This window comes from Rhopalosiphum maidis, chromosome 2 (assembly GCF_003676215.2).
Source record: "Rhopalosiphum maidis isolate BTI-1 chromosome 2, ASM367621v3, whole genome shotgun sequence".
NCBI classification, from domain to species: Eukaryota; Metazoa; Arthropoda; class Insecta; order Hemiptera; family Aphididae; genus Rhopalosiphum; species Rhopalosiphum maidis.
The window spans coordinates 29,264,587-29,281,956 of record NC_040878.1 but is presented as its reverse complement, the minus strand read 5'-3'; the positions used below and the strand labels follow the sequence as shown (position 1 = coordinate 29,281,956).

Below are 17,370 nucleotides of genomic sequence, written 5' to 3'. Positions count from 1 at the left end.
TAGTAGTTCTGCCGTTCCATACATATTGAATCGTCACCGACTAACATCGTTTTTTAATATTATTTGTTACTATCATCACCATCAACATCGTAATTTTATTCAATGTCTCTTAGGAATAAAGTTTTTTCTATTATATAATTTTTTATATTATATATTTATAATTTTAATATTTTTATTTTAATTTATTTACTTTTTTTTATATTTTTTTGTTTCTCCTGGTGTATAACTTAGCAATGTTTGGATAGTTAGGACGTGTGTAATACACAAAAAAGTTTTCAAATTAATAAAACAGTTGTTTATATTATAATATATACAATACGGTAAATTAATAAATTATACTTAGTAGGTACAACAAATATCATAGAATTTATGAAAAATTAATTAGAGTCTTTCTAGATGTCTTCATATTCTAAAATCTACAGGTATTTTTTATGAAAAGTAGCCCTCGGTGTTGGCGCAGCTGGTGACGTTAATTATTATGAAATACAGTGGTTCTCAATTTCACGGTGAAAGCCGTCCGCTACACACGTGTTTTTGTGTGTTCTCGTTGTAATTAAATTTTAATCGCACAAATTCGACCGTTGAAAATGAGTAAAACTTAGTTATACTTAGAGTTTTGTTTTCACAATCACACTACAGTGTTTTTGCTATGATAAACTTCACTACGTTCTGTACAAGTTCGTTTTAAAATCTTTGCATAAGTCCACCGTATACTCAATATCTATCGCGTAATTACGAAAACCACACTTACATAATAACTATATAACTCGTGCGTATACGATATTTCCTTATCTGCAGTTAATTATGAAAAATAATACTAATCAGCAAGTCGGTAAAAACAAAACAACAATGTCCAGTCACCCGCAAAATACAAACACTTCTGTTATCAATTCCATATCCGTTGTGAAAACTACAAATACAAATTAAAATGATAATTATACTCTTGTTACAAAAAAAAAGAAATTTCCCTTCCTCATCTCGAATATCATCGTCAAGCGAGCAGGGCCAAGTAAAATCACAAAATAATATTAAAAAAAAAAATTACAATTCAATAGAGCTTACAAGAGCACTAGTGAAGGGTAAAGTCACCACAAAAAATTTGTCATTTAAAATTTCAGACGTAAAGAAATGTGTTCACGAAGCGTTAAGTGCTGTGCAAGAGTTTAAGTCATTGCAAAAAATAACACGATGCAGATTTCATAAAGGAAAGTTTACATGACAAAATATTTTATCACTTTAATGATAATTAATCTAGGTGAAGATTCAACAGAATTCACAGATTATGATGAATAATATTTTTATTATTATAATAATTATGTACTTATATTTATTTTTTATGTAATATTAATAAATTTTATTTGTATTTATATTTGAAAGCAAAATACAGATAGTGATACTGAACTAGCAGAATTTTTCATTATTTGTATTAGAAATAATGCATTTAATTTCGGTAAAATTTAATTATATACACAAATAAGTAATCAATTTAATTTTGCCGCGCAGTTTGATACTTGTTATAGAGATCACGTCAATACGTCTATCAGGCACCACCGTCAAGGGCCACTTTTCGTGAAAACGACTTATTTTGTAGACTTATTTGTTCATTATTACAACAAAATAATTATTTTCACGGCAGATTCTAGCTAAAGCAAGGCTATATATTTATGTTTATATTTTATTATTTAGTATCTATATAATGTGTACATATTAAAAATTAACTAAGAAAATATTGTCCACAGAATGGAAAAGTACGTATTATTTCTTTTTTTACTTTGTATATAATTAAAGTATTTCGTGTGAAACATGACATACAATTTTTGAAGATAATTTTGAAGAACAAGGTGTTTGTTTTATTTTTTTTTTTTTCGGAATAGTAAAATTACTGCTTTTTGCAATATTGAGATTTTTTGTTGAATAAAATTAAATTTAACTGGCATAGCTTAGGGTGAAAATTACAAATCCAACAGCGAATAAACGAAAACATTTACGCGACACCAGTTCTCGTCAATGTACATTTTTAATACAAACGCAAACAATAAATCATCTGAAACAAATAAATTTCACGCAATGACACATAATAATATGTATAATTTATTTATCTTCACTGACTTCAGTAAAAATTATCAAATATTATCTTATAATCATATTTTGTATAGATAATATCCTTTTGGATTTTACCTGCCTAATTTTAGTATAGTTTCAGTAGAATGATTTTCAGTTCAGTGGTGAATTTAGTGTGTTAGACGTACGATCATTGAAGACTTATATTAGTATAAAGCTCATTAAAATGGACTTAGAAATTTCTAATATTTTTGGAAAAAGAAAACGATATTTTAATATCGATATTCATGAATTGTGTTAATTTTATATTTTAAAAATATAGATTCAATTTTTAGATGTACTAATAAAATAGATTTCGCAAGTGTAATTGTACTGAATTAAACAAATTTATAAAAGTATCCAACACTCATAATCTTCAGGAATATAAATTCTATCTATAGGATAAATAAATTAGAGATTACCAAAAAGTAATATCTTATACTTATTGAGTAAATAATATAATACTAATTGGATAGTTCAACCAAAACTAATAAGACAATATTATATTTTAAAAATTATTTGCTGCAAACTCTTTTGAAATCATAATAATTCATTGTACAATCTAACTCTTAAACTATTGTTTATTTCATATAATTACTTTATCACTAACAATTATAATATTTTTTTTTTTTTTGTAGTTGATAAAAGTATGTAATAATTATATTTATTAAATCTATATTTAATACAGCTATTATTTAATTGTATTATAAATAGAACAGTTGTATTTCAAACTACAATGTAAAGTTTATAAAATAACCAATTACACTGCGATTAAAATTACGTTTTTTTTTTTTTTTTAGAAGTAATAGCTGATGTGTACATATAATTAGTAATTTAAACTTAAGTTTTATTTGTATGAAATTTAAAAATCGCGTATACAAAAAAAAATGTAAGTATGTGCAGTAAACTTGTTGAAATATTAAGAAAATAATAATGAAAAAACTTAAATTGACACTAAATAATGTAGTTGATGAACTTTATACTTGATATTTGTACCCTATTGTTTTATCAGATCTGTATCGATTCTTCAACATTCTATATCAGTAGTTACTTTGTAACAATTTCTATTTAGATCTAATGAGACTATTAGTTTCAGATAATATGACTAAAATGAATGAATATTATTAATTGTTATGTATACAATTTTTACATATTTCAAAATTAAATACGTAATTATTGTTCACAGCCTGTGATGGTACGTTTTATTCCATTATTTTGTATTAGTTAAGGCATTTCGCATTAATTATTTGATTTTGGGTCATGTGTTTTTTTATTTATTTTTTTTTTTCGGAACTGTAAATATTCTTCTATGCTTATAATATACATGTATATTTGGTATACCATAGTATCTAATTGTTAAAATTTGTGGTCAAAATTAACAAAATAACAGCGAGAAATGGGAATATTTACGTAACACCGGGTCACCGCAGTTCTCGGTAAAGTTTTTTGTTGTAATAAGACATCAAATTATTTGATTAAAATGACATTATTTGGTTCTAAATTATTACTTCTATAAAAACCAATAGATTATCACAATAATACAAAATTATTATTATTTATGCCCAAGTTTGTTTTTAATATCAGTATCAACAGTTTAAAATAAACTATATTAATATTTCACTTATACATTTTCGAATCGTTGACTGATAGGACATTGTTTTATTGACATAATTTATAAAAAATAATTACTTAAATCAAACTTTAACAATTTATTTATTTATTAATAGCTTAAAAATATTTTATTTATTTTGAAAATGATATTATGACGTTTTGAAAATGCTAATATAAACATTTGGTAAAACTTAAAAAGTATGGTTATTCGATAATAATTTACAGCAAAATAAGAAAATCGATTTTGTCAAAAACTAGTATAGCATAAAATCTTAATATTTTCATGATTAGTTTCCTTAAGTATGATAATAATTAGAAATTAATTTTTTTAACTCCTAATAATGTATTAGCTTGATTGAATTTTCCTCTAAAAACTAGTCACAAACTTGTAAATTGAAACATTTTTCACACGAAGAGTGAATTTAAAGACATAAAATAATATAACTAAATAAATATAAATAGCACACATTATTGTAATATTAATTCACACATTGATCCGATTAGAATATAAACATCAACAAAATAACGTATTACATGTGTCATAATATATTTAGTCTGAAGTTAAAATAGCTGCTGTGGAATTACTGAATATTTTAAAATTCAGATAATTCATAAATCTCTATAAATCTCAATTATTAGTATTAATAACTCATTAGTAACAATTAAAATTACTATTTTTTAGGTCTCAATTATATAAATAAATATTGTAACTTATTAGTATTTTATAATTTTATTGTTTAGAAATTATTGTTTGAAAAAACATTCTTCATAATTTCTAGTGAAAGAAATCAATATAATAAAAAAAATAATTTAATTTCTTATCATTACATTGTTTTTTACTTTATGTATAAAAATATATAATTTTAATTTTCCTTTTGGAAGAAAAAAAATTTATTACAGTATTTTAATATATAAAAATCAAAACTAAGACGAAGAATGTTTCATAAGTGACGAACGGAGTAGTCGAATTGTACTTATTACCTACAAAGAAATGGTCGAATTGCACTTGGATCGTAAAAAGGTAATGGTTGAACTGCACTCGTTCAAAAAAAAAGAGTTAAAATGGAAAAACGTGGAAACTTGTTACGTATAATGAAAACCCATTAGAAATATTACGAATCTTATTTTTACGAACGCTACACGCTACCTATAGTTATACCTATATAGTTTGTAAACTCAAGTGCAATTTGACCATACCCGTTACGAGATGCGTGGGGAATCCAAGGAAAATATCAGGACCGCGGTGCGTCGTAGCGCATTCCTCTGACTATTTTGCCCTGCACCCATCCCAGAAACTGAATCTCTGCAACCGGTCACCGTCATTCACTCGTAATAATTTGATTTTTGTAATAGAGAAAATTAAACAATTATAAAATATATGCAATAAAATCGTATAAATCATTATAATAGTGATTCGTAGAAAAATTCCTAAAATATGCAGTAAATATTTTTAAATTTGATATCATTGTATTGAAATAAAAATATGTATCATAAATATAGTTTTTCCTTACTATTTCTTAAACAAATATGCAAATGCATAAAGTTCAGAGTATTGATTATACCATGTGTTCAATTTTAAAGGTAACAGGAAATATTTCGAACGCATGACCTTTAATTTGATTCGGGTTTTTTTTACAGAGTACAAGGCATATAAATACATATGTTTTTAATAAATTAATTTTTAACTTTTTTTATCTGCACATGCTCAGTAAAATAAAAATTTCATAAATAGGAACCACCATTTTTGACACTGGATTTGGATTGCTCTATTTTTTTGAGCAACTTAGATCTTTAAAGTTTTTTAATATCTTTAAAATTGATATTTTTAATACAGTCAAAAGTTTTAAATTAGGTAATTGAACATTTGAATGTATTATTATTTAAATATTATCAAAAATTGGTAGCCATTATTGTATAATATAAAATGTTAGGGAAGTGGAAAATCTTGCATATGATTGGGAGTTTGTTTTATAGTAGTGGAAGGGGGTAAAGGGACATCAATATATTCAAAATTAAATTTTACCTACTGAAGTACTGACTCATTAGGCTCAGATACATATTTATGTCTTGCATAACTATATTTTTAACTAATCAATAAAAATATGCTTATGCATACTAACCATACTAACTTCTCTAATAATAGTGTTTATCTGAATCGTTATTAATTATAGTTTAACAAGTACAAAAAAATATTTATTTTTAAAATAGGTATAAAATGTTATTAAAAACGGCAAATACCAATATTTAAATTATTACACTGATTGAAACATAGTACAATGCACCTTTAAAACATTATCTAAGAATATTTAAAATAGATATACAAAAATGACCAACAGTAATAATTTCATGATGTTGATTTAGTACATGTGATATAAAGTATGGACACGTTATTCTGTTTAGAATTTGCAATAGAATAAGGAAATTTGTCAAATCCATGACAAGCAGCACCATAATGTCCAAAAATATTAACAGCAATAACTGCTCCACTAAAGTCAGGATAATATTTGGCAATCGTATCAATGGCTAATTGAGCAGCATCCTTTGGAAGATGGCCATGCTCCATTGCTTGTACTGCATGGAAACTAGTAATAAAAAAAGAAAAACATACAAATTAATTTACTAATTAATTTTTTGGTGTATACAAAATAATATTAATCTTACCTTGGTAAAAAACGCATTAGTATGTCTCCATCGCCTGTTGCTACAGCAGCACCAAATGTGTTTATAGCATAAGCACCTGATCCAGGAATGGGAGAATCACCAACTCTTCTGCATTTTTCATAATATCAATTAAAATTATAACTAACAATATATTTACTATTTAGTGCTGTTTTAAAAAAAAATAATTGTATTAAAAATAATTGAAATAAACTTAATTACAATATGAGGCATATTACTTGAGACTCAAAATTTTATACACATTTTACATTTTATGGTAATTTATATCAAATAAACTATAATGAAAATAATTGTTGTACCTTAAAATAAGTTGATTTATTATAAGATTGAAATTAAAATATTTTGTTACATATTATAAAATGTCACTATAACTTTGATAAAAAAAACCATACTAGCCAGTTTATCAGACTAAATATAATATATATTATATTGTTATACAATATTTAAATACTAATAGACAATAGGTTACAAAGAAGATTTATTTCTCACTAATATTATAATTATGGTAATTATTGAAATTTATAAAGGGAAATATTTTAATAAATATATTTTATAATTTAAATTTACATGATGATATAAGTTCACAACTCAGACCTTGTAAGGTTTGTTTTAAATATAAACTAGTTCATTATAAAATACTTTAACTAAGTTCACAAACTTATTTATTTTTTTCTTAATTGTTTGTAAATGAATTTTCAATTTTTTATAGGATCTATCAATAATTTTTATTGGTATTTTTGTTCTACAATTAAAAACTATGCTAGAAAGTATCACTAATAGTTTATAATATTGCCAACTGTACTAATCAATAAAAATGATTGTATGGCAGGTCACCGTGACAGAAAAATAATAACAACTAAAAACTATAATAGTTTAGAAAAGTAAGCTACAACATAACCAATAGTCAAATTGTTGATTTTTAATAAACATTTATTTTTCTTATCTTATAATCAATACTTATATTAGAACAACATAAATTAATGTAGAATTAAATTAAAATTTTAGAATAAAATTCAAGTTCGTCAAAAATATAAACTTATTTTAAAATAAGTTCAATTCAGATAAATATGAATATTCATATTATATATTCATAACAATCATTTTAGCTCATAGGTTTTGAATTTTAAACATTTTAAAACCTTTCATTCCTAGGTTTGCTTTATGTAATTTTCTCTAAATAACAATAATAATTGATAATATTATATAGTTCACAATTAAATAAGATCTTAGGAATATCATACTACAAAATAGTTAATTTATTTTAGTTGTAACATTGTACATAATGATAAAGGTTTTTTGTTGCCCATATCAAATACATGCATATTAAATTAAGTTGGCTAATACTAGCAACATGTCATGAGGATAAATAGTATTTTTGGTTTTCTGATTTGGTGTATAGATGATATTCCTGATATAGGAACTATGTTCCTTCAACTTTACATAGATGTCCTGCCTGGCATAACCTGTGAAATTTATTCTTTTACCATTTAAAAGCATCATTAATATAAATTATTTTTTGCTCAGGTGGCCAGTATCTGTCTAAATATATATTTTTTTAATTGTTCTTTAAAGTTTCGATTTTCTAATATTTCTTTATAAATTATATTTTTTGTTTTTACAATTAGAGGCATAGATGTATCAACTGTTTTCTGAGTTAACATAGGAGCAAGCAAAATAGCAGTTATTTTTGTGCATTTTATTATCCATTAAAATGATGCCTCTTATGTAGTTAAATTTTTGTTCGATCTGTTATTTATATTCGTTGTTCACAGACAACACAGGGTTCCTTTTATATGTTTATGCGTATATTTGCCAAATAATAACTAAGTTATTGAATAACTTAAAGAATCGAATTTCGGCTTAAAAACTTCTCCGCCCAAACAAACGCACAGTACCACATCATTGTAATTTAGTTTCCTATTGGTTTATTGGCATTTGGCAAATTATTAATTTTCATTATAGATTTTTACTATAATTATTTTAAAATTAACTGAAAAAATTTAAGTTAACACAATACCGAAATTCTTCTAGTTCTACTAAACTCAACTTTGCTTGGGATAAAGTTTTACCATTTTTTTTTTATTAAATTTAAAATGTATGTTCACTGAAATATTAATTACATTTTATCATTCAATATTCCATAAACATCAGTTGGTTTTATAAGACTATGCTTATATCCAGCTCTATAGTATACTCCAATGGTTCTTAACCTTTTATAGAACACGGACCCCCGATAAAAGATTTTTAGAAATTGCGGACCCCCTGTCATTTTTTTTGTTGAATACCTTTTTTTTTTTTACAAAACATCTAATGTTATCATAACCAAAATTATAATAATTATTTTATACTACAAATTATAGAAGTAGACATAACATAACATACAATTATTTTTATTAAACTTAATTTTTCATAAAACTTTAATATAAATTATTTTATTTTGAATATTCTTAAAGCTACCGTGGACCCCCAGGGGGCTGCATACCATAGGTTAAGAACTGCTGGTATACTCTTTAATAAAAAAAAAAAACCGCTGGGAAATTAGATAAGTGGTTCTTGAGATCTATAGCATTTAAAATTCACACATGTGTTATTTAAGACATATTATTCATTCATTCAGAAAAATTTTCTGATTACAGTATCACCTACTGGGTTTAATTGTGAATGTAAACATTGTAAACCATTCAAGGACCTACTCACACACAAAGTTTCATCAAAATCGGTCCAACTGTTCAAAAGTCCAGTGACGTACATACATACAGAAAAATCATATATACATAAAATATATTTTTTTTATTATTTACCCAGGTATTTTGAATTTGGCACCATTTGTAGATGTACCAGCAGCAATATTACCTTCTTGGTCTATTGCAATAATTCCAATAGTATCATGATTTTTCGTATCCATATAATTTGATTCAGGTTTTGATTGTGTGTTCAAATTTGATTTGTAAGGTCCACAATACTTTTTTGGATCTGGGCTGACATTCTACATTTAACATAGATTTTTTAGTCCATTTAATGAATCAACATTTTAATTAATTGACGGTATCTGACAAACAACATACAGTCCAAAAGTTTGGCTGACAATTATTAGTTTTCCATTGTTTCCACAAGTTCATTGAATCATTTGTGCTAAGATTAGTCTCTTTAAAGCCCATCTGTTTAGCAAATTCAGTTGCTTCATCACCTACAAGAAGAGTATGTTTTGTGTTTTCCATCACAAACTTTGCGACTTTAGAGGCTGATTTGATACGTTTCATATGCCCTACCGCACCCATATTCATTGTAGCTCTATGGATTTATTGTTTCAATTAAATTATTAATATTTTAAGTAAATATACTCAGTAACACGAGAGAATGCATATGGCGGCCAACCAAAACTTGTTGTTTTTAATGCATGAGCGTCTCCTTCCACTAAACAAACTCAAGCCTCAACAAGTCATTCGCTATCGGAACTAGTCGGTTACATTACCGTATGTGTTCTCTAGTGGTATGGAGTATAGTATTAATAAATAATTAACAAACCCATCAATGATGAGGGCATCTAAAGTAGTTTCTCCATTTTCATCAGGACTTCCACCATAACCAACAGTACCATCACATTGCTCTTGTTCACAAACTGTACATCCAGCTACAACTGCATCGATTGCTGAGCCTGTCATGTTTAACACTTCCCAACCTAAATTTGTTTTTAAATAAAAACGGTATACAGTTTAACAACATTAATTTTACCAGATTAAAGAAATGTTAGCCTAATGAGCCTAGCTTATTGTAATAAATATAAATGTTAATTAAACTGCTATAATTTGTAAGAATCATATTTCTTTAAACATTTAATTTATACAGATAAAAGGTTGGAACTTTGAAAATGTGAATTTTTCAATCATTTAGACAAATAAGTCATAATCATATTTATTTGTAATGTTCATATTTTCTGTATTTTTTGGTTGATGGTATAGAGAAGACAATTTTATATTAAATGATTTATAGTTGCTTAAAACAGATTATTTTATATTGGTACATTTAGAAATGCATAAAATATTTCTAGGTACTTATATAATAAATAAAAAAATTATAGTACAATGAATGATATTGAAACTAGAACATGGTTGTATGGAAAAAACAGTTATACAATACAGTTGCCTGCAGTAAATATAATATATAGGTAATTGATTTCTAATAGAAAATCAAATTTTTAGAATAATACAAAATAACTAATTTAGAGGTTGTTTTGAAATGGCTTTTTAATATTAAATAATTTTTAATCAGCGTCTACAGTAAGTAGGTATTTATGTTTTTTTAAATAGTAATTAAAAAATTATTACTTTTTGTTGTTGCATCAGTAAACGCCCACGTATTGATTACCATCGGAGTATTATAAGTTAAACAATTATTTTTTGTATTATAACAATATGCAATATGAATAGCTATCATCACTAAAATTGACAAAATTATGCCAATTACTACTTTTATTAAATAATAAAAACAGCTCTTTAATGACATAACGGTATTGGTTAATATTAGCGACTTAGAAAAAATAAAATGTTACTGAAAATAAAAAATTCTATATTTGAAATTTAACAAAACGAAGCAATATACGTTATCACTTTTTAGTTGTTCTCAAAGTTTTTGCAACAGTTTTAGAAACGAAACTAAATACTGAATGTGGCTGGTGCCCACAAAATAAACAAATCACTGATAAGTTACCACCGACCGAAAAGTATAAACTAATTATAGATGTCACTATTGCCACTGTGACTTTGTATACTATTATAGGTGTACTATAATGTCGAATGCCACAGACTTAGAATATATTATAAAGCATCGACTAATTTCTACAGTGAATGAATAAAAGATTAACTACGTGGTTGAATTTCTGGAAAATACTCAAAGTATGAATTATGAATATGAAGCACTAGGGGTATAGATAAAAATACGGAAACTATTGAAAACTAATGAACTATCAGACTACATTAAAACAAACGTGTTTAAATAAGAGTCCATTACTAAGCGAACGGTAGTCGGTAACCGGTACCAGTAGAGTTTATAAACTATAGAAACAGAAACACAATTATAAAGTAGTTTTTTATAATTTATATGGACAACAAAACGTACCAAGATGCATCGTTTTAATTTTTATCACTGTTCGTCCGCTTTTGCTCACGGGTTCCCGCCACAGCTATTGATAAGAAGTATCCGTATATTCTGTGTTCCCGCCTCCCGGTTGAGCCAATCACGTCTATTTTAAATTATAAACGTATGCTCTAAGTTGACAACAATATTTATAGGTACTCCTTGACAATGTATTACAAATTGTGTTATGAAATGTTGTTTAGATTACAAAACAAAAAACAGGTTTTCTCACAATGTCCGGTCCTGTGATATGATTACGATTTAATATTTAAGATTACTTACAAATTAAAATAATTCAATATTTCAATTTATTAATTTCATCAAGTTAAAGAATGTTTTAATTTTCTCTAAGAGATTATTAAAACATAGGTAGAACAGTTAGGTGTTTTCAGGTTGATGTTATTGGCAAGGTTTTTTTTTTACTTCAGTTCATGAGTGTTGTACTCTTGTAGAACGTGTGACATCTCGCAATTTTCGGTACCTTTTTGGTGTTCTGTATTATTGTAACGTACGTACGATTCAATTATGTCGGCTACTACTCGAAACATTCGTCATCAAACGTTGGAACAACAAGTACTTACCTATTAATATTATATTACCAGAACTCTCTTCATTCATGCCATTGTAAATTATATTTCCACAGAAGCAACTATTGGAAATGAAAATGAGGCAGGTCAGACAAACTCCGCAAATAATAAAAGCATCAGACAATGTCATGCCAAGTGCAAGAATAAGGCCTAAATCTGCTAGGCCACTGGAGATGAATTGTAAGAAATGTTGACTGAGTAACAACGTTAATATATTTTTGTTTTAATTTCTACTTGCAAATTACATCTATCCATTAAGTCAAATTCAAATAAGCACAAGCCTACAACATTTATTTCAAGTGATTAATCCTAACAGGTTTATTTCTTGATAAAATTGTTATTTGGTTGTAAATATATTTACTTAATTTCAAACTGCAAAAGATCTATATTTTAGATTTTAGTATAAAACATCACTATAGGTTCTTACTAAGTTGTTGTTTCTATACCTGGTTATCTATACCTCAACTCTCTTCTAAACAGACAACAAAAATTATAAGTTAAGCTTAAATAAACTATAGAGTTCTATGCTTACACCTAGTCACTAGTATAATAAGCAAGTTCTAATTTTAGAAAAGATGTATTAATTAGACAATAAAAATGTTAATTAATAATTAATATACTGTTTTAAAGAAGTCAATAAAACAGTATATAAATGTTACAAATGTTAAATTTATGTTAAATTATTAATTATTAGGTTATGATGGTCCATTAACATATGCTATGATGAATTGCAGTCCAGACTCCAGTGATATATTAGGTGTATCAAGACATTCTATTAATCATGATGTTATTGAAGGTTTGTAAAGTTAGATTTTTGATATTGTATCATGTAGTTTATACCATTTTAATGCATTCATCAGTTCATCACTAAATTCTATTAATCCCAATAACTATAATTTATATAATTTTAAGGCATGTAATGCATAATAAATAAATAATGCATTTATGTTTGTGGTCTTGAAGTTTTGTATTCTATGTTAATAACACCAGTTGTGCAATATATTGAATAAATATAGATTTTAATATGCACAGTTTAATAGATTAAATAATAACTATTGTAATTTATATTTATGTTTGATATTTTTAGATATGAGAAAAGAAGTAGCTGAAATGACTGTTGACGAACGTAGAGTATCTGAAGATACTGAAGATGAAGAATCTTGCTCCATTTCTCCAGTTAAAAATTTAAGTTCAATACACATAAAAGAAAACAGCCCATTTATTTATCCTTCTTCGACAGTTACTGATGTAAGTTACCCAAATATCTAAACATTATGATATTTATTTTTATCTTTTTACATAATAGACTAATGAATTGGAAGGAGATGTATATGGAAATTTAGATACATTTGTCCTGGAACCTGCCGCCCAAGGTGTTCATTTTAAATGTCGTATAACTAGAGATAAAAAAGGCATGGATCGAGGGTTATATCCTACTTATTATTTACATTTAGACAAAGGAAATGGATCAAAAGTATATTAATAATAAAAACATTAAATATTGATTAAAAGATACTATCTTATAATTCTATTATTTCAACTTCTTAGATTTTTTTATTGGCTGCTCGTAAACGCAAAAAAAGTAGAACATCAAATTATCTAATATCAACAGATCCAACTGATTTGTCTAGAGGTGGTGATTCATTTGTTGGCAAACTTAGATCAAACTTAATTGGTACTCAGTTCACTGTCTATGATAATGGTACATCACCATATAAGTCATCTGTTGAAGGAGTACAAGAACGACAAGAATTAGCAGCTGTGGTATATGTAAGTTAATTAATCATTTTGCAATAGGTACATTGCTTTCTTTTATCTTTTATAAATAATACATTATTTTATAGGAAACAAATGTGCTAGGATTCAAAGGACCGCGTAAAATGACTGTCGTAATACCAGGTATGAATAAAAACCACCAAAGAGTTAAAGTCGCCACAACTGATAACTATAGTTCACTATTAGGTAATAATTTAATTTTGACATTTATTTTAATAAAATCATTAAAACAATATTTTATTTAATAAAAAATATTTTTAGAATGCTATCGCACTAAAAATATGGATGACCTGATAGAATTGCATAACAAAACACCACAGTGGAATGAAGAAACCCAATCATATGTTCTTAATTTCCATGGACGAGTCACACAGGCTTCAGTTAAAAACTTTCAAATTGTTCACGATAATGATGGTGAGTTTATTATACTATTAAATGGTTGTAGTTCTTGGATTATTATTACAACAAAAACATTTTGCCAAACTCCATGTAAAAAACACCTAAGAAAAAAAAATTTTTAAGCACTATAAAAATTTGATATCATAAATAAATGATAAGTACACTGAATTAAAGTACACTTATTTTGTATTAAGAATTTATTAACTTGGCTGGAAATAATTTTTAGTAAAAATATCCATTGTAATATTTTAATTTATAATAAACTTCTTATTATGCCTTTTGTTTATTTTGTTCATATTATTTTGTGTGTCGTGACATATTATAAAGCATATAATTTCTTGTCAAGTAAATTAATTATTGAAACAAAATAAGTGTACTTTAATTCAATGTACTTAAATTTATTTATATCACATCTTTATAGTGCTTAAAGATACCTTTTTCTTAGGCGTTTTTTACAGGAGTTCGTCAAAGTGTTTTTGTTGTAATATCACCAATTTTTATCATTTTGCCTCAAGGATACGTTTTTGCCACCACAAGGGCATCTCTTTTTATTACTACTGAGGTCATTATATCTAAACCATCGGTGGATATAAGATTTTTCATATTATTATATATCATATCATATTACAATTTTGTAAGCATAATATTTAGGATTTGATATTAGGCCTTATAAATATAATGTAACTTAAATTTGCCACTGATCTAAACCAAAGATTTTATTTTTTTACTAAACTTGAGTAATGACCATGGTGCAGATCACAGAACATAAACTATACATTTTTATCAACTTTTAAACTAATACCAGTAATAATTACAATTTAACAATTTATATAAAAATATAATAAATTTAAGATGGGGTATAAACAGAGAACATGTGAGACAGTGAAGCACATCAACGACTTGTGGAAGCAATAGTCGATAATGAAATAAAAGAATAAAACTAATATTGTAATGAAATACATGAAATAACAATAATGAAATGTGTCGTAATATTCTTTTACCTAAGCTACCAAGGTCTTGTATTACCATACACGAATTGGAGTGGGGAATCAGTTGGCACGATAATGCAAGATGCGGCTGCCATGATTTCTGATTTCATTATAATTTCTCATTAAAAAGTTTACACATTTCCTTTAATAACTTAATGTCTAGCAGTTCAATTTCATTGAATTTTGCAACACAATCATCTGCACAATTTATCTACTTTTTTCCAATTTATTAGGTATTAATTGATTCAGTAGATAATTAGTTAAGTTTGGTTAAAAAGAACACCAATATTTATGCTGTAAATGGGCAACTTCTGCTTCAAGATAATGTACATTTTGTGCCACCACTAAAATTTTTTTACTTAGCTTGCTGGATATAATTTCTTGAAAAATAAGGTATCAATTTAGTATGCAACCTGTGTATTTCTCATATTTGGTTTTTTCTGAATTCCAAAATGTTACCCACTTTGGTTAAGTTAATGTAAATTTATACACTAAATGACAAAGGTGATCCCCTACTTACTAAATTCACTTGGTAAATATATATTTTGGTGCCACTGCTCATGTCTACTAGGTAAATACGTTGAAAAGTTCTTAAAACCAGGATACATTTAATACATATAATTTCATCATATAACCTAAAGATGTTTTACTAAATATGATATATACAACAATAATAACTAAATTTATACTGAAATGCAACCTTTAAATGTATTAACATTTTTTTTTATTTCAAATAATTTCAACTAATTATAGGTCACGTGTTAATTTTTATCATTAATATTTTATTCTTTGACATAATTTATTTTTAAAATTAATATGTATTATAAATGTACGATAATTGATACCATATTTATTAATAATAATATCTAATTTAAAATATATTTAATATATTTAGAATAAATACACTTTTAAAATTGTACTCTATTTTGTTTACCCTTAGATACAGGGAATACAGTGGCAGGAAATAGATGTAGTTAACGTGTATCTATTGCCAAACTCTTCACTTAATTACTTAATTATTAGAACAGTTTACTAGCTCACATTTTGCTAAGATAAACACAGTTAAACAAATTTTTGTCTGCAGCCAATTATTGTCAAAATAATAGTAAATTTAATCGATGGGGCAACAGGATATATTTTCTAAACTACTATAAAAGTTTTATTAGAATATTTGTGCAAGAACTATATCATCTAATCATCTAATCATCTAATAAATAATACATTTATTGTATAACAAAAACTTTCTTTACTGTATTTACCTTATTGTATTTTATTATTTTTCAGTTGATTACATTGTCCTGCAATTTGGTCGAATTTCAGATGATCTCTTTACAATGGATTACAGATATCCATTGTGTGCAATGCAAGCATTTGCTATCACTCTAAGTAGTTTTGATAGCAAATTAGCTTGTGAATAACTATAATACATTTTATTTCAATTTGAAAATTCTAAAAGTCATCTAAGTTTTGGCTTTAAATCTCATGCTTAATGATTTTAGTTAATTTTATTTCTTTTATCTCCTTTCACCTACTTATTTATATTTTTGCACCAAAAATTTCAATTTATTCTAGTCTTTATTCATTACATATTACTTTTTAGTATTTTTATATGTTAAAGTTAAATATATAATTTTAAATGTATGCCATGAAGTAATTTTATTATTTAAAAATCGAATCCTGTTTTAAATTATTATTCAATGGAATATTATGATTTTTATTTACATTGATTGTTAGAACACTGCCATTAATAATGTTGACATTATGAGTTGAAAAGTTCTGAATAAAAGTTGTTTTACTCTAATATTTACTACTTAAAGTTATACTGTGTTGGATAAAGAAATTGATATGAGTATTATGATTTTATTTTGTATTAGTATTATTAATTTCATCTTTTAAATCTCTTGTATTTTTTATTAAACACATCTTAATGTTATTGTTACTTTAAATTTGTAACTTACTAAACCTGATGTTTTATTTTGTTGTTAATTCATTCAAGTTAAATTATTAATTAATTATAAGATTTGTCTACAAAATATTTTACAATTTATAATTGGCTGGTTAAAGCATAAAAATAATGGGGGCTAAATTATTTGGTC

At 25.8% G+C, this 17,370-nt stretch overlaps 2 protein-coding genes across 2 annotated transcripts; one reads left to right on the top strand and one right to left on the bottom strand.

The window, feature by feature from the left end:
- Nucleotides 1-5,945: 5,945 nt before the first annotated feature.
- Nucleotides 5,946-10,893, bottom strand: LOC113552202 (N(4)-(Beta-N-acetylglucosaminyl)-L-asparaginase-like). Its single transcript, XM_026954949.1, has 6 exons — nt 10,716-10,893; nt 9,916-10,069; nt 9,456-9,681; nt 9,192-9,376; nt 6,373-6,480; nt 5,946-6,293 (listed from the first exon to the last, which is right to left on the bottom strand). Exons 1-6 carry the CDS (start codon nt 10,891-10,893, stop codon nt 6,056-6,058), a joined length of 1,089 nt encoding a protein of 362 aa, XP_026810750.1. The 3' UTR covers nt 5,946-6,055.
- Nucleotides 10,894-12,048: 1,155 nt separating this feature from the next.
- On the top strand, nt 12,049-16,851 carry LOC113552255 (protein king tubby). Its single transcript, XM_026955035.1, has 9 exons — nt 12,049-12,096; nt 12,167-12,290; nt 12,805-12,906; nt 13,198-13,358; nt 13,417-13,584; nt 13,659-13,880; nt 13,955-14,072; nt 14,148-14,300; nt 16,559-16,851. Exons 1-9 carry the CDS (start codon nt 12,049-12,051, stop codon nt 16,690-16,692), a joined length of 1,230 nt encoding a protein of 409 aa, XP_026810836.1. The 3' UTR covers nt 16,693-16,851.
- Nucleotides 16,852-17,370: the final 519 nt, after the last annotated feature.

Coding starts and splice junctions, on each gene's coding strand:
- LOC113552202 (XM_026954949.1), bottom strand. CDS start 10,893: ATGTCATTAAAGAGCTGTTTTTATTATTTAATAAAAGTAGTAATTGGC. Junction 9,682..9,915: donor GATGCCCTCATCATTGATGG/GTTTGTTAATTA, acceptor ATAAATCCATAG/AGCTACAATGAATATGGGTG. Junction 9,377..9,455: donor GTCAGCCAAACTTTTGGACT/GTATGTTGTTTG, acceptor TGTTAAATGTAG/AATGTCAGCCCAGATCCAAA.
- LOC113552255 (XM_026955035.1), top strand. CDS start 12,049: ATGTCGGCTACTACTCGAAACATTCGTCATCAAACGTTGGAACAACAA. Junction 12,097..12,166: donor ATCAAACGTTGGAACAACAA/GTACTTACCTAT, acceptor ATATTTCCACAG/AAGCAACTATTGGAAATGAA. Junction 14,301..16,558: donor AATTGTTCACGATAATGATG/GTGAGTTTATTA, acceptor ATTATTTTTCAG/TTGATTACATTGTCCTGCAA.